General features: G+C 39.5%; 1 protein-coding gene across 5 annotated transcripts in view; it reads left to right on the top strand.

Annotated features, from left to right (window-relative positions):
- gria4b (glutamate receptor, ionotropic, AMPA 4b) overlaps positions 1–27393 on the top strand; it is a 121348-nt gene that overhangs the window by 77514 nt on the left and 16441 nt on the right. For 2 of the 5 annotated variants that reach the window (XM_079835701.1, XM_079835700.1), the window contains exons 4-11: positions 1516–1700; positions 2255–2308; positions 2817–2975; positions 8902–9069; positions 10044–10148; positions 15222–15332; positions 18624–18830; positions 20957–21330. In XM_079835701.1, coding sequence (XP_079691827.1) covers positions 1516–1700; positions 2255–2308; positions 2817–2975; positions 8902–9069; positions 10044–10148; positions 15222–15332; positions 18624–18830; positions 20957–21330 — 1363 coding nt within the window. Of the gene's footprint in view, positions 1–1166; positions 1701–2254; positions 2309–2816; positions 2976–8901; positions 9070–10043; positions 10149–15221; positions 15333–15990; positions 18150–18623; positions 18831–20956; positions 21331–27393 lie in introns of those variants that run through there. The other 3 variants (XM_079835703.1, XM_079835702.1, XM_079835704.1) reach the window with 3 other exon arrangements.

The raw sequence follows: 27393 nt of genomic DNA, 5'->3' as shown, positions 1-27393 counted from the left end.
CCAGGGTTGTGGATTTGTTTTTCACACATGCCGATAAAACGCATACCTTGAAATGCTATGGATAAAAAGTGTCTGCCAGTTGCATGAATGGATTAAATACACACCCCTTTTAACACACCCCTAGTGCCTGTCTGTAATATCTTGATTTTAATTGATTTGTCTTCTTACCTCTCTTTTAAATGCATGTTTTTCATTTCTGAAACAAACATATACATTATATATATTTTTATCAATTGAATATATTTATTTGTTTGTTAGTTTAGGTTAGGTTAAAATGTCACGCAACTCATGCATTTCCTAATATTTGCAAATACACTTTTTACCTTAGAAATTATATTTAAAAATATTATTTTTGGAAATAATGACTCATTCTCTCATCATTTACTCCCCCTCATGCCATCCCTAACCTGTACCTCTTTCTTTCTTTCTTCTGCAGAATGCAAAACAAAGATATTATAAAATATAACTGTCTTTGTCTATACAATGAAAGTCAGTGTGGCCCAAATCAACACTGAATTGAAGAAAAAGACTTTTACAAATGATCTTATTTTGTTTTCCACAGAAGAAGGAAAGTCATACAGGTTTGAAACAATGTTGAGGGTGAGTAAATGATGACAGAATTTAAAGTTTTGGGTGAACTATCACTTTAAGATGCATATATAATTTTTACCGGGTGGCTTCTTTAAAATATCTTTTTCTTTATTGTCATCCATCTATGATAGACCCATACACTAACGTAAATACCTCCCCATTTGGCAGTTTAGGGCACAAACAGGTAGCAATCAGACTCGGCACCCGATTGAGCCAAAGAGATGCCAGATCAAGCAGAGGTTAATCTATTAAATAGTGGAACCGAGAGAGCTACGTTGCCAAATTCTGATTGTGACCATAAGGGTCCGTTTTACAGGGACATCTGCTCATCTTGGAGTCAAGTGGGCCTCAGAGGCTCCGAGTGCCTATTTCAAACAGCTAGATTAACATATCCAACACCATCCCTGTCTGATTAGTACAAGCAGCACTGAGGACTGTAGCTGGAATCGCAAGCACTGTAATGGAGCTCTCAGGAAGCCTCAATCACACCTTGGAGAAGGTGACAAAAAGCAGCTCTCTCTGACTTCCATTTTTACCGACACGCCTGCATGATGATGGCTTCTATTTTAGGGATGCAGGAGATTAGTTTAAAGCACTGAAAAGAAGAGTGTGTTTTTGTCCATTTCTCTGAGCACTGTTGAGGCTTCTGGGACTGTAAGCTTCCATGGTGGGGATTGAGGCCTAAAATGAGTCCTCGTGGAAGGACGGGAGGTTCGTATCAGCGCCCTACGATCTGTGCCATGTGATCGCTCACAGGCCTGCAGTTGCAGATGAGAGTACCGCACTGGTGCAGGAATGACTCACTGAGAATGCCACAAATCACATTCTTTCTGAATAAATTGGAGCCGCGGCTCAATGGTTCAAGCCTTCGGTGGTTTGATGCACACGCTGATCAAATGCCTCACTGTCCCTTTTTTGTCATAGGTTATTCGATACTACAGGCCATCATGGAAAAGGCAGGCCAGAACGGTTGGCAGGTCAGCGCTATATGTGTCGAGAACTTTAATGATGCCAGTTATCGGCAGCTTCTGGAAGACCTGGACCGCAGGCAGGAAAAGACGTTTGTCATAGACCTGGAGGCAGAGAGACTGAACAACATGCTGGAACAGGTGAGATAAGGGCATGTTGTCAGGTTGATATAAAAAGTGTCCCGTTTAGCCCTCTGATGCATGCATTATTGTAAAATAACTTGAAATATATTTATGTTTCTTTTGTTGAATTGTGGGAAAGAGTCAAATACCCTAAATGGTTAAAAATGTTTTTAAAGGTCCATACACTGAACTGAACACTATGCATCAGAGTTCACTAAAGAGAATTAAACATGCACAAGGTCCCGAGGGAACATTCCGTTGCGGAAATGACACATTAGACAGGCATATTATTTATTCCATACAAACTGATCCCTTGATATTTTGTTTTTGCAGCATTTTGTAGCTGTCAAAGTCAATTTACGATATTCTAGCTGGTGTTTGCCTTAATGTTCCTCAAATTACTGCGCGGTTTTGGAAAAGGCAGCGTGTTTGATTAGAAATAATTAATAACAGTGGAATTCGGCTTTCCCAGCGGATTACAGCTCTGCTATACATTCATTCTGGGTAAATGCTGACAAATGTATTTGCCGTTGGAATTTCCCCTCACTACAATGTCTGGTTTATCTCCACAGATTGTGAGTGTTGGAAAGCATGTCAAAGGCTACCATTACATCATGGCAAATTTGGTGAGTTAAATTGTATTCCTTTATCGCCTTATTCTCCCTGTCAGCTTGTCATACTTTCTACATATTCCTCTCCACTCTACTGGTCTCTCTCTCTCTCTCTCTCTCTCTCTCTCTCTCTCTAGTTGTCTTGGCCTCGCTGTCTCCTGCCCTTCCTCATTCTTTTTCTTTCTTAATCCTCACTTTTCTTTAAGCAAGATACGTCAATTTGAGAGACTAATTCGTATTCCAGTGAGCGGTGGTGACAGTGTTTTAATGATGCTGGGAGCTGCAGAGCATGCTCTCTCTCTTTGCTCTCTGGCTGTGCACGGAATTGGCTCACAGAGGCGAGCTGGATATGAATGTTTGTGGAATTTCTCTTATCGTAGCGCTGCATTGCCAACTACGTTTTAATAATCTTTCCCCCTCTCTCTCCCTCCCTCCCTCCCTCCCTCTCTCTCTCTCTCTCTCTCTCTCTCTCTTTCTCTCTCTATCTGTATTTCTTACTATTTCCCCTTCTTTGCTCTGGCAGGGTTTTAAAGACATCAATCTGGAGCGTTTCATGCATGGGGGAGCCAATGTGACAGGCTTTCAGCTGGTGGACTTCAGCAATCCCATGGTTATTAAACTCATGCAGCGCTGGAACAAGCTGGACCAGCGCGAGTACCCTGGCTCTGACGCACCACCCAAGGTACTGTCACACGGCCCGGTCCAGTGTGGAACCACTTTGAAACTAGATATATTAGCATAAATGCATAAACGCATGTCCCATTTGAATCCTTTCAGCCACTTTAGGGGAGCTCTTAAATCTCCATAAAGAGTCTGATGATCACATCCACTGCTTTTATATGAGTTTGTCATAGTTGAGTAAGGCAGAAAGAATGAATCGCCATTATGGATGGGTTGGATGGTTGGTTGGTTGGTTGGTTGGTTGGTTGGTTGGTTGGTTGGTTGGTGGCAGAAAGGAAGATGGATGGATGGGTGGGTGGCAGAAGGTATGGATGGATGGGTGGATGGATGGATGGAAGAAAGGAAAGGTTGGTTAGAAAGGAAGGATTGGTGGATGGGAGGGTGGAAGAAAGGAAAGGTTGGTTAGAAAGGAAGGATGGATGGATGGAAGAAATTAAAGGCTGGTTAGAAAGGAATGAATGAATGATAGGAGGGTGGAAGAAAGGAAAGGTTGGTTAGAAAGGATGGATGGATGGATGGATGGGAGACTGGAAGAAAGGAAAGGTTGGTTAGAAAGGAAGGAAGGATGGATGGATGGATGGATGGATGGATGGATGGATGGATGGATGGATGGATGGGAGACTGGAAGAAAGAAAAGGTTGGTTAGAAAGGATGGATGGATGGATGGATGGATGGATGGATGGATGGATGGATGGATGGATGGATGGATGGGAGGGTGGAAGAAAGAAAAGGTTGGTTAGAAAGGAAGGAAGGATGGGTGGATGGGAGGGTGGAAGAAAGGAAAGGTTGGTTAGAAAGGATGGATGGATGGGAGGGTGGAAGAAAGGAAAGATTGTTAGAAAGGATGGATGGATGGGAGGGTGGAAGAAAGGAAATGTTGGTTAGAAAGGATGGATGGATGGAAGAAAGGAAAGGTTGGTTAGGAAGTAAGGATGGGTGGGTGGGTGGGTGGGTGTAAGAAAGGTAAGGTTGGTTAGAAAGGATGGATGGATGGATGAAAGGAAAGGTTGGTTAGGAAGGATGGATGGATGGAAGAAAGGAAAGGTTGGTTAGGAAGGAAGGATGGGTAGATGGGAGGGTAGAAGAAAGGTACGGTTGGTTAGAAAGGATGGATGGATGGGAGACTGGAAGAAAGGAAAGGTTGGTTAGAAAGAATGGACGGACGGACAGCCGGATGGATGGATGGATGGATGGGAGGGTGGAAGAAAGGAAAGGTTGGTTAGAAAGGATGGATGGATGGATGGATGGATGGATGGGAGGGAGGGTGGAAGAAAGGAAAGGTTGGTTAGAAAGGATGGATGGATGGATGGGGGACTGGAAGAAAGGAAAGGTTGACTAGAAAGAAAGGAAGGATGGGTGAATGGGAGGGTGGAAGAAAGGAAAGGTTGGTTGGTTAGAAAGGATGGATGGAGGGATGGGAGACTGAAAGAAAGGAAAGGTTGGTTAGAAAGGATGGATGGATGGGAGGGAGGGAGGGTGGAAGAAAGGAAAGGTTGGTTAGAAAGAAAGGAAGGATGGGTGAATGGGAGGGTGGAAGAAAGGAAAGGTTGGTTGGTTAGAAAGGATGGATGGTTGGTTGGTTAGAAAGGATGGATGGATGGATGGATGGATGGATGGATTGATGGGAGACTGAAAGAAAGGAAAGGTTGGTTAGAAAGGATGGATGGATGGATTGATGGATGGGGGACTGGAAGAAATGAAAGGTTGGTTAGAAAGAAAGGAAGGATGGGTGAATGGGAGGGTGGAAGAAAGGAAAGGTTGGTTGGTTAGAAAGGATGGATGGATGGATGGATGGATGGATGGATGGGAGACTGAAAGAAAGGAAAGGTTGGTTAGGATGGATGGATGGATGGATGGATGGGAGGGTGGAAGAAATGAAAGGTTGGTTAGAATGGATGGATGGATGGATGGATGGATGGATGGATGGATGGATGGATGGATGGATGGATGGATGGATGGATGGAAGAAAGGAAAGATGGATGGATGGAAGAAAGGAAAGATGGATGGATGGGTGGGTGGCAGAAGGTAAAGTTGGATGGATGGATGAATGGGTGGTTTTCTTTGTGGAGGGGTGGTTGCATGGATGGGGGAAATGGATGGATGGATTGATGGATGGTCAAAAGAAGTATGAATTGCTCATTTAATACCGGAACTGGAAAATGTCAAAGACATAACCTCAAGAAATTGTGCCGATACATTCAAGTAATATTCTTACATAGAAAACACAGTGTCGACCGGTACTGTAAATTATACACCTAAATTATCATAAGCCGTTTCATTCATTCTAGTCTCACCAGCCGAATCCTGCCCGCGATTTGATATGCCTGTTCATGTCTGCGCCGTGAAAGCAAGCTTTTTGTTGATCCATTTTCACTGGGACTCACTTTCCCCTTGGGGCCTGATGAGGATGACATTCTTTGGAGGGCGGTTACATTGATCCCCGCCTGGTGATGCACCGCGGTAACGGAAATCCCTTTGGCGTGGCCTGAGGGGACATCGCTTTAACAGGCGGCTGCTCCTCACTGCACACCGCCGGCCAGAGCAGGATGATGGGGAGCGACGCCCATGGACTAGCAAACGGGGTGTAAATGAGATGCTGTGGTCCAGCCATGTCAACACATGCTCGGATCCACATATATGCTCCACAGACGGCCCTGTGGTATTTTGACTTGGCATCTCTTTCATCCCAAATACAAGCGACTCCCATAAGCCCTTCTCAGACAGCGGCACGACTGACACCCCAAAACCTCATCAAATCTCTGAGCTGTTAGCTTTTCCTGCTGAGGCTATTGTAAGAGTCCTGAAGGCACTATCTAGTGAGGACACACTTTCTCCAGGGATCAATCTGTGTGTTTTAGGGCTTTAGCCGATGTGATTAAACTGCAACTATTGTAATACTTCCTTTCTGTCCTGTGGGAGTCAGTAACCTAACACCATCTTTGATAATTAATGTTGGGCCATGAAACTGTGGGAGAATAAATATAAACGCATTGCCTTAAAGGGACAGTTCATTCAAAAATGAAAATCTTGTTATTATTTATGTGCCTTCGTTAGAGGCATTCAGTGAAATGCTTCAGCAAATCAGCATATTAGAATGATTTCTGAAGGATCATGTGACACTGAAGACTGGAGTAATGATGCTGACAATTCATCACAGGAATAAATGACATTTTAAGATATTAAAATAGATTGCAATAATATTTCTGACCAGTCATAAGTCGCACGGGTATATTTGTGGCAATAGCCAACAATACATTGTATGGGTCAAAATTATAGATTTTTCTTTTATGCCAAAAATCATTAGGATGTTAATTAAAGATCATGTTCCATGAAGATATTTGGTAAAATTATTATTATTAGTAATATGCGTTGCTAAGGACTTCATTTAGACAACTTTAAAGGCGATTTTCTTATTATGTAAATTTTTTTGCACCCTCAGATTTTCAAATAGTTGTGTATCGGCCAAATATTGTGCTATTCTAACAAACCATACATCAATGGAAAGCTTATTCATCCAGCCTTCATATAATGTATAAATCTAAATGTAAAAAAAATTACCCTTATGACTGGTTTTGTGGTCCAGGGTCACATTTCGCAGTTTTACTGTTTTTACTGTATTTTTGATTGAAATGTAGCAAAATAAAAGTCTTTTTAAATACATTCCAAAAAAATCTTACCGACCACAAACTTTTGAATGGTAGTGTACTTTCGGAAAAACAACCGCATTCAGGTGTGGAACGACATCATTTTTGGATGAACTATCCCTTTAAATACTTTCTTCAATGTCCTGTTACCTCTCTCTTGATTTCTATCTCGCTTTGTCGTTCCATCTTTTGCTCCCTGTATGCGTTTGTAGCCCAGGGGTCGTTCTGTGTGTTTTGTGTTGTGTTTGTAACGGTCTAAATAGTCTCAGCTCTTACCGTACACTAGATATCCAAAAACCATCTCAGCACTGCAAGAGTGGCTTCTTTCAACCATAAAGCAAGCAGGACAGTCTGAACACACAGGGGTGTTTTTTTCTTTAACCGTGTGCTTGTAAATAAGAGCAGCTCGTGTGACCTTGTCTGACTCAGTTTGATGACGTCATACTCTCTAAAATAGCAATGAAAAACACAACAGCAGATGAAAAACATGGGGATGAAGCATCAGTCCTCTAAAGCACAAACGCGCATGCCTAGCTGCGGTTTGTTTCCTTTGTAAAAATACCGTACGTTGCCTCCAGTGATTCATTCTGTGCCGTTTTATCTCAGCGAGGCAGAGCGAAAAAGCACAAGCCACTTATTGGTGCAATCAGGGCAGCCTCCGATAGCAGCTGACTGGCCCTGCCCCCACTCCCACCCACCAGAATCTGAACAGGAAGCGCCTCATAGCTACTGTGTCAGAGCTCACTGATTTCACATGCTCTGCCTGCTCCTAATATGTGCAGTGACAAGCATGTGTGTTTCTGTTTTTGGTTTGTCCCTTGCTCTCTATTTTTTCCCCTTGATGCAGCTGCAAAACACAGACCACTTGGCTGTCCTCTGCTCGTGAGGACACCTAACCCCATTTTGATTATTCAACCATTACAAATAGCTTTCATTGGTGTAAACCTAATGTAATCAGGTTAACTGACTGAAATGAAATAAACAGCATTTTGTTATAGTAGACACTTAATATGCAAAGCACTTATAAATAACATTACACAGGAATATTTCATTTTGATTGGTCAATTTGTAAAAAGACCACTCAACTATATAATTGACAGCGCTTTCCTGCATGTGTATTAAACGTTTGGGGTTGGTACGATTTTTAAATCTTTTTGAGAGAAGTATATTCTGCTCGCCAATGCTGCATTTATTTGTATATTGTAAAATATTATTACAATGTTTTAAGCGTCATTACTCCACACTTGATCCACACACCATCATAAATCATTCTAATGTTCTGATTTGGTGCTCAAGAAACATTAATAATTATAATTTTATTATGTTGAAAACCGTTCATATTTTTTCAGTATTCTTTGAAAGTTCAAAACAAGAGCGTTTATTTGAAATAGAAAACATTATAAATGTCTTTTACAGTGACTTGATCAATTGAATGTGTCCTTGCTGAATTCCTGAAAAATCCTTGTGACCCCAAATTTGAAAACCTGAAAGGTAGTAATTAATATAATAATATATTATATATACTATTACATATACGTGACCCTGGACCACCAAACCAATCATAAGTCGCAAATTTGTGGCAATAGCCAACAATACATTGTATGGGTCAAAATAATTTTTCCTTTATGCCAAAAATAATTAGGATATTAAGTAAAGATCATGTTCCATGAAGATATTTTGTAAATGTCCTACCGTAAATATATAAAAAATTTATTATTAGTAGTAATATGCATTGCTAAGGACTTCATTTGGACAACTTTAACGGCGATTTTCTCAATATTTAGATTTTTTTTTTACACCCTCAGATTCCAGATTTTCCAATTGTATCTCGGCCAAATATTGTCCTATCCTAACAAACCATACATCAATGGATTAAGTATTACAATCAAATTATTTATTCAGCTTTCAGATGATGTATAAATCTCAATTTCATATGTATACATGTTATGGTATATATAGTAGCACTTTACAATAATGTTATATGTTAACATCAGCAAAGCTTATAGTTCTAATATGTTAAATTATTCAAATACAAAAATATTTTTAAAATGTGATCAATTAACATTATTAACAAACAGGAAATAACAAAGAATAATAGTATTTATTTATAGATTAACTAACAATACATTTAGAGATTAACTTTAACTAGATTAATAAATGGTGTAAAATGCATTGTCATTTAATGATACCTAATGCACTAACTAATGTTGACAAACTGAACCCTTAAAACCCCATTACTGTATATGTATATGTTGACCTTTCCATGACCCTCTGTTTCTGTAGTACACTTCCGCTCTGACATACGATGGAGTGATGGTGATGGCAGAAGCCTTCCGGAATCTTCGCAGGCAGAAGGTGGACATCTCCCGCAGGGGCAACGCCGGAGACTGCCTGGCCAACCCTGCTGCACCCTGGAACCAGGGCATCGACATGGAGCGCACACTCAAACAGGTCACATGCACAGATGAGCAAATGCAGGCTTTATATTAGATGGGAAAGAAGGGCTTTGTGAAGTGTTTCCATGGGAGGAAGACAGACAGCTGAAATAAATGTCTTATGGAAAAAAACAAGGCAGTGAGGTGAAAGAGGGCCAGTAATCGACAATCTGAAAAACGCGAAATGTCCAAATTTGAACTGATGGAAAGTGGAAAGTGACAGGGGAAATGGAAAGGTGTAATAGAGAAAACTATAAGGATGGAGAGAGCGAGAACCAAAGCAGCAGAGAGAAAACAAGACTGATAGAGGCACAGTAAGAGCGAGAGAGAGAAGTGTGATGTTGTGTAGGGTGGGGTTTCTCAAACTTGTTTTAATCCAAGGACCCCTTTTATAACGCCAAACTGTTCTCAGACCCCAAAAACTCCACCTCCCAAACAAATAAATAAATATATACATAGCAATGTATAAAAAAAGTCTTGTTGAGTAATTTACATACAATAAAACTAGCTATTTACAGCACTTTATAAATACTGTTGCTTATTTATGCATCAGTAATCACGACGCGCATGTCAAACATATAAAAATACTATGAATAACTGAATCATGAGCGTTTTATCAGCAGGAAATTACTAAATTGCTTTTAATTATACTCGGATAGATAAGAAATACATTTGAATTTGTCTCTCCCACATTTGACATGCTCTGCTGCTGATGTGAGCTCCACAATTTATAGTATAATGTCGCTTATGATATGGCTCTGTATCGCTTGCAGTGGTTTTCGGATTTTAAGATTTTTATTCACAGTTCAAAGAATTTTCTGATTATGTTAGATGGATTCCCGTTTGAGAAACACTGATGTGGGGTAATACTTCCAGAAGAAAGTGATGTAAAAGTTCAAGAAAGTAAGCGAATGTGTAAATGAAAGTGTTTCGAGGTGCTTTGCAGTGGGTGGATAAGCTGTAATTACATTGTTTATCACTGTAATCCAGGTGCGCCTCCAAGGATTAACAGGAAATGTCCAATTCGACCACTACGGGCGCCGAGTCAACTACACAATGGATGTTTTCGAATTAAAAAGTAACGGCCCCAGAAGGGTAAGATGTCATTCTTGTCGCAAGCATTGCAGAAGTCACCACAGACCTTTTTTTTTATATATATATATATATATCTGACAAAAAAATGTGCTTGTCAGGGTGTTTCTTTCTGTATTCATCTTTGATTCTGAGAAAGTGTAACCATGTTTTGCTTTTGGTCTGTCTCTCTACATCTGTCGAGTGTCATTTCAGTCTAATTCATTGTCTTTCTCAATGTGCTTAACGCTCTGTGCTTCACTTGATGCAGCTGTTTCTGTGAGAACAATCCCAGGAGACCCTGATGAGCCTTCGTTATTTTATAGTCAGCGTTTTCTTTTTGTACAATGTAACATCTTTTACTTCTCTTACAGTACTTCACCGCATACTCATTTCATGCATATCTGCATCTTTTTACATGGTGAAAACTGTTTTACAGCCATTTTAGATGCCTTATAAACCCATATGAATAATTGGCCACACACTGCAGTTAAATTCAGCTGTCAATTCACCTTTTAGTGCTTAATCCTGTTCTGTACACACATTTCAGTAAATTTCAGTATCTATAACTGAATTAACTCCCGAAAAATGCAGGTGCTGCTGATAACCGCATTTACACAAATTCTATGCAGTGTGTACAGAACCGAACTGAACAACTAGTTGTAATGACGTATTTTTCAGTCTGAGATGTTTCTCTTCTGTGTGTGCGGTGCAAGAAATCACAGGGAGCCTTGACTCATTCTTGTTGCCAGATCTTGCTAGAAAAACGAACAAGCCCATAAAAACAGAAAACTAAATTAAATCGAAATTTAAACGAAAATATCACAATCTGCAACTGCTCACTTTAATAACTTCATAAACGCGATCGCTTTGTGAGCCAAGCTTAAACAAAAAGCCCCCCAAAAAATGCTTCTAATAAATAGACACGGCAACACTGTGTGAGCGCGCTCTGTAAAACAGCTTTTACAAGCATAAACAAAACACGACTTAGAGGTCCCATGGCATGAAATTTTCATTTTATGAGGTTTTTCAACATTAATATGAGTTCCCCTAGCCTGAATATTGTCCCCAAGTGGCTAGAAATTTTGATCGGTGTAAACCGAGTTCTGGATGTCTTTTATCTGCCTTTGAGAAAAGGACAGCCCAGACGAGCTGATCTGGAATTTTCCTGTTATGACGTCATACCAGGTTACCTCCCTTTCCTCCGCCCAGAGAATTTGGCACGCCCATGCCAGCGCCATATTTGTTTGTCCTCGAGAGATCATGGCTTGTGAACGAGTGAATGCTGGCAATTTCTCAGTGTTTGGATGTACAAATGAAAACAGTAGTCTTTTTTCAGTTCCTTCTGATCTGTGATCAGTGATTTCTGATGTGTAGCTAATTATTCAAGTTCACACAGAACGTTATTATTTGTGCACACACTGCGGCTTCTCTCTCTCCCGACAGAACAGTGTTTTTTTGTGTTTTCTAACTTGTGAGCCAGTGTTTTTGTACGTCTTTGTCGCGTCTATCTGTTCTAAAATGTGCATACAGTCGTGAGTTTCTGCTCAACATCGGCAGAGCCACATCTTTAGAGATAAACCTCACTCACGCCGAAGCTCGGCTGCACTGGCCGGTCGGCCTTCAACATCACCGACCCCCAGTACTGCATCTCGCCCACAGCGAAGGCGCCAAACGCGGCACGAGATTAAGCAGAAGGGGGGTAAGCGTGAGCGTATCCGGGCTAGGCTAGCCAGCTATCCCCACAATAAACTGGATTACATTCGATTACTGCGCTGTTGTCTTTGTTTGCACTGTGTACTCAATGCGCGTTACTGACGCTTTTCATATGATCTATCTCAAAATAATGCTATAATCAACACTTACTCGTAACTCGTCCATCTCGACAGCTGTAATGGTACATTACATGTGTTACAAAGTTGGTAGATTAAGGAGGATGATGGCTCGGCTTGACTGGGACTCGTGTTTATTCAGAACTCTCAGATACAAACAAAATAAACTTGCGCTGACAGCGCTCTCACAACTCAGTAGTTACAGTATATAACTTTGATAGCAATCGCTCCGTCTCTGGTCCGTGATGTCCGGTTCGCGAACGAATCGTTCTTTTGAACTGGTTCTTTTTAGTGAACCGGTCGAACCAGTTCACCAAAGCGGACTGAATTGTTCTAAACGGTTGGCGTCTCGAGTCAGCGCTGATCCATCATTTACTAAAGTTACTAACTTTCTGACATGAGTGACAGTCCCTCTGACTAGAAATAAACGAATAACCTGAAGAATATGCTAGTAACTACAACAGTTCACTGAACTGAGACGTGCTGAGAAGTGACATCTGTCTCTCTGGCAGGCTTGTGCCTCGTAGACCTCGTTAAACCACGCCCCCTCCGCTCATTTCAAATGCAAAGATGTCAGCCAATCACAACAGTGGCTGTTTTTTACTGAAGTCTCACAGCAGACACGCCCCTTTAAACAGGGCATTCAGCCAGAGGGCAAACATCAGTATAGGAAAAATGCCTTTTATTTCTAAATTATTACATTTTATGATGTAAGAATCATACTAATGTGGCGTTCACACCGGACGCGATTCGCGCGAATAATTCGCGCTAATCGCGCGAAGGTGGACGCGTGTACATTTTGAGTTTACTCGCGCGAATCGCGCGTGAAATTCGCGCGAATCGCGCGTGACATTCACTGCACAACATATGCGAATTCGCGTCATGGGCGGGGCTTCCGCCAGCAGCTCGTCTCGTTGAGAAATGGCTGACATGGGCTGTGTTTACATGTCTTTTTTTTTGTTCATATCTACTGTTAATGTGTGACAAAACGTAGTTTTAAGACTTTTTCAGTCGATAATGTAGTTGTTTAAATCTCAAATCTGTGGTTTATTTACATAAACAGTGCCTATTTGAACATTTTATCTGCCGTTGTCGGAGCTGTGAGCTCCAGCGGACAGCGCGCTCAGCGCACGTGAAAGCCGGCGAGGGCAACCTTTCCTCGGCCAGTCCTTCTGCCGTCTACCGCTGGCTCTGATGTCTCTGTGGTGTGTCTCGAGCTATAATTCGTCTTGTAACGGCCGATCTTTGGTCTCATGGATCTATAATTTGTTCCCTGGCAAATCGTTTAGGCTGAGGGCAAAGATAAGTTTCATTACTTTATATTTTTAGGCTATAACTGTAAGTTGCAGTTGTAACGTTAGCCGACTAGCACTGACTTTGAATGTTTGACTGCATTGTTTACTTTATTTCATGTATAGCTTGTTATACATTACTTATACTTTTGTATTATTGATCATACATAAACTTGCATTTAACAAAAAGAGACTGGGTTGTGTTTCATGTCATTTAATGTTATCACAGTGATAATCATATTGTCTGAACCAGATATTAATATACAGATTTTCTCCTCATTGTTGTCACTACTAGAGCAAGCTCCTGATTGGTTAACGCGGCGCGAAATATCCGCCAAAGTTCAGATTTTTCAACTTGAGCGTTTCGCGCGAATCGCGCGTTCAAAACGCTCAAGTCGCGTCCTTCTCGCCGCCGCGAATCTCGCCGCCTCATTCGCGCGAATCGCGCCGCAGAATGCCATTTCGCGTCTCTGCATTGACTTAACATGTAAATCACTCGCGCGAATCGCGCGAATCGCGTCCGGTGTGAACGCACCTTAACAATATAAGTACACCTCAGAATACATTATTCAATAAAATAAAAAATCCATGCCATGGGACCTTTAAAATTGCTGAACAAATTGTGCTGAACAAACAAGTTTTTGTCACTATAATATTACTTAGTGGTCAGAATAGTGGAAAGCAAACGCATGGGATGTGATATATTACAGTTTCGGGAGTGATTCGTGATACACACAGAATAAAATAAAATCAAATACTGACTGGATACAATTTTTTTTTTTTACAAATTTCATATTGCTAATCACAAAATTGTCAGAGAAGTTTTTTCGTAGTTAATTACAACCAAATGTACAGTTTTAAAATAATACACAAAGGTCAGCCTTGAATGCCCTGGTGGTTTTAGGAGCAGAGCTGTACCATAAGGTCTCGTGTCACACACCTTCTTCTAAAGTTATGAGGAGCCCTCCGCCTCTGGCTTGCTTTATGGAGTGTGGCGGCTCCTGGCTGCTGTTGGGCAGTGCACCCGGAGAAGAGTGATGGGAAAAGGAGAAGGAGGGGAGCACAGGAGTCAGCCGCCAGGGCTTGGCAGTCATTTATCAGGCAGTCGTGAGCCCTGCTTTAGGCGGATGCTGGAGCCTGGCTCTTCTTTCTGCCGTTCAACTGGGTCTCGTAAGGACACGGGCACACGCCGCTGCTCGTGTCTCTTCTGCATGACAGTTTTTCACCCCACAGCAAAAAGTTACATGCAGCAACACAGTTTTCTTAAGCCACCAATATAACAACAGTCATATTTACCATCTACATAAACCCTTACAAAATAAATTTGAACTACCGTTCTAAGGTTTTTGAAAGAAGTCATTTATTTGGTTAAAAATATAAACTATTTGAATATATTTTAACATGTAATTTATTCCTTTAATGACAAAGCTCATTTTCAACAGCCATTACTCCAGTCTTTAGTGTCACATGATCTTTCAGAAATCATTCTAATAGGCTGATTTGCTGCTCAAGAAACATTTATTATTATTATCAATGTTGAGTGTTTTTTTTTTCTTCTTTGAATTCTTTGATGAATTGACATTTTTGCAACATTACAAATGTCTTTTACTTTTAATCCGTGCTGAATTAAATTATTTGATTCTTTAAAAAAAGAAACATTTGAACCCCCAAACATTTGAACGGTAGTTTATAGTCTTAAAGGATAAAAGTATAGTTTGTCCAAAAATGATAGTTCAAAAACTCATATGATTTTTTTTCTTCTGTGAAACACAAAAGAAGATATTTTAAATGTATTTTAAGCTGTTGTTTTGGACCCCATTGACTTTTATCGTGTAGAGAAGGTGTTAGATAAAGGATGAATAGTTAGGCTGGTTTAGACGTCAAATTCTTTCTCATTTACACACACACTTGAATGTATTGACTTGCTCTCTTTTGGGTCTAGAGTCTCATTCTCGTCTTTGTACCATCTCCAGATTGGATATTGGAATGATGCTGATAAGTTGGTTCTGACCCAGGACCAAGCCTTGCTTCCCAATGAAACGTCTGGCATGGAGAACAGAACCGTGATTGTGACGACTATTATGGTGAGTAGCAGCATTTCCTGAGACTTTATTTGACACATTTTACAATAAAATAATTTGTGGTGTTTGTCCTTCATCTGAAAGCTTCCACATACCAAGAGTCCCTCTCATACACATGGTGAAAAAATGAACATTTCGCAATGGCGATGAATTTCTTCATAACATGCGCACACAAAAAGATTACGATCCGCAAACACTGCAGAAATTCACAGCTGCGCTGCGCTGTTCATCAAAGCACATTATCTCTCTGTGTGACCTGTCAGTCATACCGCTGTCCATCCAGATAACCCAAATGTTTTTACGTGTGCTGAATAGCATCTTTCAACAGTGCTGTGTTAAATGTGTGCTGCCATGGCATTGTGAATACGCCGTGTGCATCATCTGCCTTTCTCACGTACTGTCAAAAAGTTACCAGAGCTGGTGTCTTTGGCTGTATTTTGTTTTGTTAATTTTGTCCACTGTAATATTATGTGAGTTAAAACACTGCATGAATGGGATGCATTCTGTATTTTGTGTTTCCTATACATTTTGGAGATCGTAAATTACAGTATTGCCCATGTTTATGCACTGATTCAAGGATGTAATGGACGTTCAGACACATAATTGGTAAATGCTAAGGTTTTGGAGTGTCGCACCTGAAGCCAAATCCTCCTCTTTTCAGCCCCTGGTGAGGAACCCCTTATTAAGAAACTGAACAGATGATGGACTCTGCAGAGGTGAAATCAAGCACTTACTGAAGCACGACAGAGAGACAAATCAGAACTGAGGGCAAAAACATGGATACTACTACCTGAGCCAAAATGAAAGGAACAATGAGAAATCGAGCTGTGGACGAAGACCAAGACAAGCTCTAATAAGCAACTCAATCATGAATGGAGAAGATGTGATGCCAGAATAGGAAAACTGGACGGACACATGGAAGCCAAATTAAGTCTTTTTCTTTAGTGTTTATATCACATGTATCGAAGAACCAGGTTTTTATAGCATGCGGGTTTTGTGTACATATGTATATAGCGCACTGTATATAAAACCATCATTACTGTCTATTTGCATTCATTAAGGATTTATTTTCTCATTGTACTATATATGTAATATTTATAATAGCCTCAGATTTACTGTTCATTGTTTCATGATCCATGGAATTCCAAAGAAGTTTTGAAGAATGTTCATGCTGCTTATTTTCCAACCAAAAAAAGCAACATGAAAGCATGTGCTTTTTTCCAAATCTTTTGAAGTTATACAATGAAATTTAAATCACTATTCGTATTCAATGGAAAATCTTGGCCGTGGTCACCATTCACCTTCATTGTGTGGAAAAGAGCAGCTTGGACATACAATAAAGGTGAAAAAATGAAAGCATCACGATATACACCTGGCGCAAAGTGTTTTTTTCTCATTTCAGTCAGACGCAGTTATCATTTTCACGTCCAGCGCCACATTGTTTAAATAGCATTTCCACTAGCGCCCATCTGTTCGCCCATGGGCGTGTTAGTCTGAAAATGAGTTTTGGCGCATTGTTGGTGCGTTGCTATTTTTTAGGCAACGGAAAACAACACCGCAATTGACCAACAAAAACCTGGTCTTAAGTCCATAGCACAGTATTTTTTGTGTTATTTAAAGGGCGCGTTAGTAATATATGCGCCTGTAGGCGGGTCCACAATGTGTGTACACTCTTTTTATTACACACACAGGGAGCGGGACATGCAGCAGCATACAAACCATTTTAAATATTAAAAATAAAAAGATTCCTCTCTGGAGAAGCGTTCTGTCTTTCCACTCGCAAATTCCGCCATGTGACTAGTGAATCCGCCATGGTGCAAGCGCAATTGCCATTTAAAGGGAATGGGAGATGAGACTCTGATTGGTTTATTGCACATTACGCCCAAAACACACCCATGACTCATTAAGAGAATGGGTACATTCCTTTTAGACTATGCACCTGGCGCGTCAACCGTTGTTTCCGTCCTTAAGCTAGCAAAAGTGGATTTGGACATGCGCTAAGTGCACCTGCGGCATAAAATAGGTCCCAAAGGCAGTCAAAATGACCGTTTGTGTTCCACAGAGGAAAGTAACTCAGATGTGAATAAATGGTTTTCATTTCAGAATGAATTATTCTTTAAGTTTAGAGGTTGTAAGTGATGAATAATTTTTTTATGTGGTCTTTGTAAGAACATGAATTTGCATGACTGGCTATACACCACGCAAGAATACAGTTCACCCACGCTTAAGCCGTACCAGCGACACACGCTAGAATCTTTTTTTTTTTTCATTTTTAAAAATGTTTTACCTGTAGAAAAACATCACTGCCCTGTGCGTGTGAAAAAAAGGTTTTAGGAGAAGGCTGCATTCTCATACATCAAACAAATTTGAGATGAAACGGATCTTCCGTTGACATTCAGTTTGGAGAGCTCTATTTGCTGTGTGTGAAATATTTAATTCTCCCTACTGGGCTTTCTGCCTTTCATCATTTTAGGCTAGCCATATGGCTTAGAAAATATTTGTAAAAAGGAAAGCAGGTTTTCAGGATTTTTATGTAAATCTTCTGCTGTCTACTTGCAGGTAAACATTTCTATTTGCTGCTGTACAGCACCTGTATTGTTTTAGGTATTGTTTGGTATGACAGTACATCATACTGATGTCTAAGAATGACTGTTTGTGTACGTGGTGTGGCTTTTTTGTACAGAATCGTTCCTTTTTCCTCTGAAATGTAATCAACATTTTGCATCATTGCGTGTAACAGATTTGCAATAGCAGTTTCCTATTTAAATGTTTGATGTTTGATAAAGGCATGCAAGGCAATTGTAATAAATTGTAGTGATTAATTGTATGGGTCAGTTATCATTGCTTTGAATCATGTACAGTACATGGTGCACGTTTTGTGTGCTTTATATGAAATTTGAATGCTTTTATGAACCCTTTGTTATGGTTTCATACACCTTTTCTTACACTAAAAACCCTGATTGAAAATCTTTATTGGTTTTATTAAGGAAGAAGAATATTGGGAAAATATTGACTCGTGTCCATTTAAAAAAGCAATATGTTCTTATTTCAATAGTTTCTTTATGGCTAACTTTTGATTAGTGAATCAATTAGCTACATGCGTACATAATGGCTGTAATTATCTTTAATATCTCTTCTAAAACAGATTTATTCATCTGTAACTCCACAGTATATCGTATTTAGAATATAAAATGCAAATTAAATCTAACAGCATGGCTAAATTTCAACACTTGCTGGTTTACAAAAGTGTAACATGTTGCCCATTGAAAGTACTTTGTTGTTTTGTCCGTTCAGGAAGGGCCGTATGTAATGCTGAAGAAGAACTGGGAGTTGTACGAGGGGAACGAGCAATATGAGGGATACTGCGTGGATCTGGCATTTGAAATCGCTAAACACATTGGTTTCAAGTATAAGATCTCCATCGTGCCGGATGGAAAGTATGGAGCTCGGGACCCAGAGACAAAGATCTGGAACGGGATGGTTGGGGAGCTGGTGTACGGGGTAAATTATTTTCCTCTTACTTTTTGCAGTCTTCTGACTCAGCATGAGATTTATAGATGACATCTGTATGCTTCCAGGAAGCAGGATTCTTAAAGTGTTTTTGCAATAAATTTGGAAAAACGGAACAAAAAAAAGGAACATTTGTTTAGAATGACAGGCAAATGTTTTTTTTTTTTTTGGTACATGTAACTAGATTACGTAATTTAATTACAAAATAAATGTAACTGTAATCAGTTACAGTTACTGAGAAAGTTACTTGTGAAAATTTTAACGATTACAAAGGGGGTTACATCTGAATTTTTTCTGTAAAAAGCTATGATATGTTGAATAACATTAATTTGTTGCTTTGCCGCTTTTTGATGTGCACGATGCCGCCTGACATTTAAAGGCTGTTTAGTAAAGCGATGCCATTCGGATGCTTTTGATTGGCTCTCTTGTTTGAATCTGCACATCTGCTAAGTACATCAATCCACATTGCCGCTGAAAGCTTTAGGCTACAACCTGTCTGAGTGTTGCCACCGTGGCGAGTGATAAAAAGTTTCAGTGCTGGAAATTAGAAAAGTAATCAAATGTAATCAGTTGCATTACTTTAATAAAGTAACAAAATAGTTACACTACTTATTACATTTTAAATAGGGTAACTTGTAATCTGTAACCTATTACATTTCCAAAGTAACCTTCCCAGCACTACAGTTATACTGTTTGGGGGCAGTGATATTTTTTATTTTTTTATTTTTTTAAAGAAATGTAATACTTTAAATAGGTATTAAATTGATCAAACTTTATAGTAACGATTGCACAATGTTACAAAAATATTTCAAATAAATGCTGTTCTTTTCTGTTCATCAAAGAATCGTAAAGAAAAAAAAAGAAGAAATGTTTCTTGAGCATCAAATCTGCATATGTGACCCTGGACCACAAAACCATTCATAAGGGTCCATTTTTAAATAAAATTGAGATTTATACATCATCTGAAAGCTGAATAAATAATCTCCATTGATGTATGGTTTGTTAGGATAGCACAATATTTGAAAATCTGGAACCTGAGGGTGCAAAAAAATCGAAATATTGAGAAAATCGCCGTTAAAGTTGTCCAAATGAAGTCCTTAGCAATGCATATTACTACTAATAATACGTTTTTGATATATTTACGGTAGGACATTTACCAAATATCTTCATGGAACATGACTTTACATAATATCCTAATGATTTTTGGCATAAAAGAAAAATCGATAATTTTGACCCATACAATGTATTGTTGGCTATTGCACATATACCTGTGCGACTTATGACTGGTTTTGTGGTCACATTTAAGAATGATTTCGTGAGGATCGTGACACTGAAGACTGGAGTAATGATGCTGAAAATTCACGTTGAGTAAATGTTGAGTTCCGTGTCTGGTGAAGAGGAAAAAAAGACGTTTTAGAGGCAGATGATTATTAATGAACACTGCATAGAGCCAATGCTTGTCATCTCGTAGATTTTTGCTGAGCACTGGAAAACACAACCCAGAAGTCTTTTTTTTATTCCTCTTGAAAGTGTCGGACAGCTATGAGAAACTTTAATTTCTTTTTTGGATTAATAGCCGTACGCAGCCCTGTCGAGGTCTAAAATGTCACTAAGTCACCAACAATAATCTCGTTTTTGGATTTACCATGCAGCAAAATTTGCAGCCAGATTTTAGACTCTACAGTTTTTTTTTTTTCTATCTTGTGCTGTAAGCATTTTTTTTTTGCCTTGATTAGTTTATCCTTCTCCTCCAAAACTAAACCTCAGTATTAAGCCTCTTGGATTAACTGCTTGAATTTTTGCCATTAATATGCAAAGCCTTGTTCAATTAGAGAAGTTGTAAAATGTGATGCAAGGAGAGGTGGGAATCAGCAGATTATGCTTTATTTTCTCTTTTTATTCACTCTTTTCTCATCTGAATATAATGTTCAAATATGAGGTCTCAGCTTTGGATATAAAAACTGCAAATATTTAGTGTTGCATCGGCTTATCCAGTCAAATGGCTTAGTTAATAAACTTAGCAATGTCATTACGTCTGTTTTGTTTGTAAACAAGTGTGCACAGGAAGTGATTAAAGAAAAACATTGATATGACACATGCTTTTGCTTTTGTTCTAGAAAGCGGAAATCGCTGTGGCCCCATTGACTATCACTTTGGTCCGGGAGGAGGTTATAGACTTTTCGAAACCCTTCATGAGCTTGGGCATCTCCATCATGATTAAAAAGCCCCAGAAATCCAAGCCGGGTGTCTTCTCCTTCCTGGACCCGCTGGCCTACGAGATCTGGATGTGCATTGTGTTCGCCTACATCGGCGTGAGCGTGGTGCTCTTCCTGGTCAGCCGCTTCAGCCCGTACGAGTGGCACACCGAGGAGCCCGAGGAGGGCACTGACGGTCTGCCTAGCGACCAGCCCCCCAATGAGTTTGGGATCTTCAACAGTCTCTGGTTCTCCCTGGGAGCCTTCATGCAGCAGGGTTGCGACATCTCGCCCAGGTCAGCAAACGAGAATTTTCTTGAGCTAAGTTCTTGAGAGGAACTAGACACGTATATTGCAGTGGAAATTAGCACAGTTCATTTCTCTGATATGGTCATATCTGATACCTGAAAGAGTCCTTGCTGTAGTTTCCATAGTGATTTGATGACTAGTTTCATGCAAATCTGAATTAAAGAACACACAGGCAAGCCAAGTGGGAGAACTTGCATTTAACACTGTGTTTATTCATTGTATGTGCTTTGGATCTTTGGGGAGTGGGAAAACAACCAATCACAGCCGGCATCATTCATTTACATGCACAATTATAATCGAGTTGCAGTCTTTCCAAGTATACACTGCTATTCAAAAGTTGGGAGTCAGTAAGATTGAACTTTTTTACTGAAATTCAGCAAGGATGCATTAAATTGATCAAAAGTGACTAAGACTTTTATAATGTTTCAAATAAAAGTAGTTATTCATCAAAGAACGCAAAAAAAATAGTAAGCAGCTTTTTTTAAACAGATTTCATCTGCACCAAATGAGCATATGAGAATAATTTCTGAAGGATCATGTGATCACTGAAGACTGGAGTAATGATGCTGAAAAGTCAGCTCTGCCATCAATAGGGAATATGTTCAAATCAATAAAGTATGTTAAAATAGAACACAGTTATTTTCATTTGTATTAATATTTCTTTTATTGTATTTGGATCAAATAAATGCAGCCTTAGTAAGCAGAAGAGAGATTTCTTTCAAGTATAACCCAAACTTTTGAATGGCAGTGTACATGATACAATATTAGGATTCAATAATTGTTGTTATACTTCAACTAAAATCGAATGGAGTGCCTGTAAATTTGTTTACCGATATGGTCATGTTCCATTTGTATGTAGCAAGTGTCAGTCTAAAAAGGGCAGTTCACCCAAAAATGATGTTATGTTCTAAAACAAGATATTTTTGGGAATGGACAAAATCAGTTGAAACATTCCTCAAAATATCTTCTTTTGTGTTCCACCAACAGGTTTTGAATTTTCGTTTATGGGTGAATTATCCCTTGAACTTGTTTCGCTGTTTATGTACTGAATACATCACCCTTGTCTCGCTTGTTCCTCAGTAAGTTAATTGAGGTGTCACCCCACTTTGCACCTTGATGAATTTCACTGTTAGTGAAGCCAGTGGGCGGTCCGGTGTGCTCCGGAAACAATGCGATCGCTCATTGCCCCATTGCTATGTGCCGTTGATGTCCACATATCGCCCGTCTGTCCTGCTGGCTACTTCTCAAATCTCACAGGAAATGTGCTAGTCATTCATTGTTACTCTGTGTGGCAGTTTGTTTTGTTATTTGTCTCATGCTCCTTCCTTCGCCTGCGGGTTTAAAACATCAGGCTCGTTTCAGCGCTGGCTCTCACTCACTCACTCGCCCCCTCCCGCTCTCTCTTTTCTCTGTGCAATAAGCACCTGCATGACCACGATAGAGCTCTTTAAGAAGTGTTATCAAGAGAAGAGAGAAAAAAACAGGCTTTATTTTTCAGCCCCTACCAGATAAGAAATCACTCATGACAGGCCAAGGGGAAGAGAAGAGCAGTAAAAAGCACAGCACATGGAGGAAGACAGCAGGTACTTAGAGAGCCGTCAAAACCATAGCGTCTATCTTCACTGCTCTATAGCCTGTTCATCACAGTGCTGTAGAGGGCCTATGGTTTTAATTTGGCTTAAGAGGACCCATTTAGGACTTGTAAGAATCATGCACTTCATCGTTTTTGCATACAGCTAATAGGGATTGGAGCCAATGATAAACAGTGAAAAACAGCAGGAAAAAGCACTTTCGTTAATTTTCTTTAGTACATGCCATTAATTCTCTTTAGTCAGCATGTGCCTTTACCTCAGTGTTCTTGATTTAGACAAGATGACGCAGTTGCACAGCAGTGTTACGCGGGTGTCGGTACTTGTCCTTTCCTCCTCCTCCTCCTCCTCCTCTTCTAATAGCCTACTGGTTATTCAATTGTGCAGATTTGCTTTCTTTTTCTTAAGCACTTTATAGCTTTATGCATATTTAACAGCTAAAGTGTGTAATTTTTTGATGGTAAAAATACTTTCTTATCCCGCAGGGCTGTACTGCCCTGCGAAGCGCTTGATTGATTTGATATTCATTTTCACATTTTCACTTTAAGCATAGTGGAGCCAAACCCATCTGTCACTGGACAGATTATATTCTGTATAAGATTATATATAGACAGGTTTTTCTTTGTCTTTTTTAACTGGGCTCTGTGAACTTTCCTGAGGGTCGTAAGCAGGTGCAAGGAAGGGAAAGTTTTTAACTGTAAGAATAAAAAACAAATTTGCACATATATTTTTTACGAAAAACATTTGTAGTTGTAGGTAAAACATACACATTTAATATAATGAAAAGTACAAGTTTTCCAGATTATTCAGTTTTGTTATCATGATGTTGTCTTCGTAATATCACAGTTGACCCTTTTTACATTTCCGGGTTTCTCAGAAGCGGAAATCGTCATAGTTGGGTAATCTTCTGTAGTGGTTAATGAGAGACTACATTAAATATATTTTTTGTGTGTTGCCATTTGCTCAAATAGCAAAAGAAAATATCCACAATAGTGTTTGCACAACTTTCAAAAAGAGTAAGAAAATAGAGAGAGATTGATTACGACAGTCAGAAGAGAGAAACTCCCACAGCCGCTGTATTAGAAACACCCTCACAGCAGTATTAACTAGTTTCTTGTCATTTGAAGAAAAGATAATATAATACAAAGTATAATGTTATAAATGTACATAATAAAAAAAAAAGTTAAACATTGCAGAATTTATTATGTTGATGACCGTTAAAACGAGTCATCACCATCAGTGAAAAGGGCCCATTAATATTTTGATCACAGTGTTAATTAGTTTTATACAAGATAATATTAATGTTTAATTGTTATTATCGTTACTATTGTTATTATTTGTTTTTTTAGATATAGTAATAATAATACTGATACCTCTACTACTAATAATAATACTATTTCATTGTTGTTCTTGTTATTTGTTTTGGATTTAGTAGAATGACAAACCATTTATTCAGTCATGTTGTCTTCATAATATCACACTTAAAGGGCACATAACACACAGTTTCTGCCAATCTCATGTTAATCTTGAGTATCTGTAGAGTAGTATTGCATCCTTCATATCTCTGAAAAGTCTTTAGTTTGATCATATTTATAAAAGACAGATACGCTGTACCGATTATTTCCGAAAAACAGCCGGACTCATGGAGGCGTGCCGTCGGCAGAGCTCGAGTCACAAACACACACACACACACACACACACACACACAATACATCATGACATTATCCCTGGATAACTTTTGATTCACTATACATTCGTGTTGTTTACATTAATATGCATTTACGTGCCGATTGCCAACAAAACACAGACATTTGATGCAGTTTTACTTACCACCTGCAGTTCCGACTCATGACTTTTATCGCTGGGACCACTCCATCTTTCAGTTTCAAATGATCTGCAAATCAAGCATCGAACTGGGCCTTGTTTATAAAACATTTGTCACTGGAATACCAGAAAAACTAACTGCATCCATTGTTCCCTTAACACTGGGTTCTTTGAGAACCTGAACAAGGTTATCTTTCCCTCACAACCAAAAACACACTTCTTTGGTGACATTGTTGATTTCGTGGTCTAAAAACAAAATGACAATTCTTTCTCGAGCAAGTCCTGTGCAGTCCGTAACCTGAACGAAGCTCGTTGATGGGCATGTTCTTTTTCCCGTACAACGACATAACTCACTGCTTAACTACCATAGTACGATGCATCATTGAAGAAATCAACCAGCTACTGACGACTGTTTCCAGAAACCGTATTGTCGCAAATTTGTCGTTCAACCACGTTGGTTAATGTCACGCAGGTGGTGGAGATGAAACCTTCTTTTAATAAAACTTCTTTTAATGAATCCGTTTAAGGTTGAATTAATGCTAGATTTTTTGCTATAAATTATGAACATGGCATCTGAGGAGTAATTCAAATTTTTCTCACTTATTTTGCTTTATTTCCAGATTCAATCATTGGCTCGTCCTTACGTACTAGAGCATGTACGCACATGTGCGCTCTTTAAAATCAGTGCTTTAAATCTCTTGACAAACTAAAAGACGTAAATTACATTTGTATGAATTCTAAATAAAATATATAGGTTGTACTGAATGTCAGCTTGCTTATTTTGCTCAAGATAAGGATTTATTAAAGGGTTAGTTCACCCAAAAATGAAAATTCTGTCATTAATTACTTACCCTCATGTCGTTCGACACCCGTAAGACCTCCGTTCATCTTCGGAACAGAAATGAAGATATTTTAGTTGAAATGATGGCTCAGAAAGGCCTCCATTGGCACAATGCACTTCACACTCTCAAGACCCATAAAAGGTACTAAAGACGTCGTTATAAAGTCCATCTCACTACAGTGGTTCTACAATAACTTTATGAAGCGACGAGAATAGTTTTATTGCGCAAAAAAAAAGACTGATTTCAAAACACTGCATCATGAAGCTTCGCAGTGTTATGAATCAGTGAGTCGATTCAGCGGTTTGGATCACCAAAGTCACGTGATTTCAGCAGTATGGCGTTTTGATACGCGATCCGAATCATGATTCGACTCGCTGATTCATAACGCTTCGAAGCTTCATGATGCAGTGTTTTGAAATGAACGGAGGTCTTCAGTTCGTTATCTGGTCAATTCTAGTCAGAATATGAGTCTGATACTGCTCCATTGGGTTGTGATTATAGGGCGTGTTTTAACCGAACCAAGAAAGACCTCAATTGGTTAGACCTACAACCAATCAGAGCAACGGAGCGAAGCACAACGTTAGTTGTCAAATGTCAACAGAACTCAACTGCACTGTGTAGCCAAGTCCGCGGGTTGTTTTCCATGTCCGCGGGTTGAAGCGACCCCAATTATGTGATATACAGACCCAGGAATGCGAATTTAGGCAGGCAGCCCTGCCAAGATAACACACATTTTAAGTGCTAAGTTTGTCTGGCATCCAGGCTGACGTCATACAGGACCATACTCTAAAAAAAAACGTTCCGAAACTTATACGAACCCTGAAGGAATGTATTTTAGCACAGAAATACTCCGTCATACATCCAACTCGCCATGTTTAGCATGAGAATCCAACTCTTTACCAGTGTAAATGAGTCTGAATGCATGAAATAGTATTAGACATGCCCTTTAATATTTTTCTCACCGTATTATTGAATCTTTATACAGGAAATATATTGCTGCCTTTATATTTTAGCAAGTGGATCGTTATATTTGGTTTAAGAAAAGTCCTGTTCTAAGAGACACAATTATAGTTCTCAGTTCGTTATCTGGTATTGTTATATTCGATTTTTGAGATGCTAGTAGTGCAGAAATGATACACTTCAGCTTGTGTGATAAGACAGTGCACAGTTTGAGCTTGAATCATGTACCATTGAAATATTGATTTACTGCACTGGTATGTTAAGGCATTGATTTTGTCATTTTGAGGCATTTTACTTTATTATTGTTATTATTATAATTTTTTACTGTCAATCCACATGTAATTAATTCAGTGTCATTCAGCACCCCACTCTATTACGTGTATACTTCTTGTTCACAGTTTGTAAGGAAGATGATTGATGAGGATGATGTGGGAATGATGGGGTATAAAAATGCTGAGGGCGTCTTGTGTGATGGGGCCGGACAGGGTCATAACTCTTGCCTGTTTTCCCTGTCGTGTTTTTAGCTCAGACGGGCTGGCAGGTGTCATCAGCAGACAGGTAGAGCAGCTTCCTGGGCCTCGGAAACAGCCAGCATCTGGCGTGTGCGCTATTGCTGTGATTTTGTAGTTGTAATGCATGTGGGCAGCGGACCCTATCAGACATGGGAAGATTAAAAAAACTCATTTTCTGATTCAAACACACGTAGCCTCAGTGAATGAAGCCTCTTGAAATTGCATCATGGGATGAACGGGGAATTAAGATATGCTAATGATAGTCATAGGCTCGGTATGCGGCTTGTAAGATTGTGTCGCGAGTCAAAAAACGGAGTTGCAGC

The sequence above is a fragment of the Gobio gobio genome (assembly GCF_949357685.1).
Source record: "Gobio gobio genome assembly, chromosome: 14".
Classification (NCBI taxonomy): Eukaryota; Metazoa; Chordata; class Actinopteri; order Cypriniformes; family Gobionidae; genus Gobio; species Gobio gobio.
Note: the sequence above shows the minus strand (reverse complement) of the source record. Positions and strands in the feature narration are given on the sequence as shown.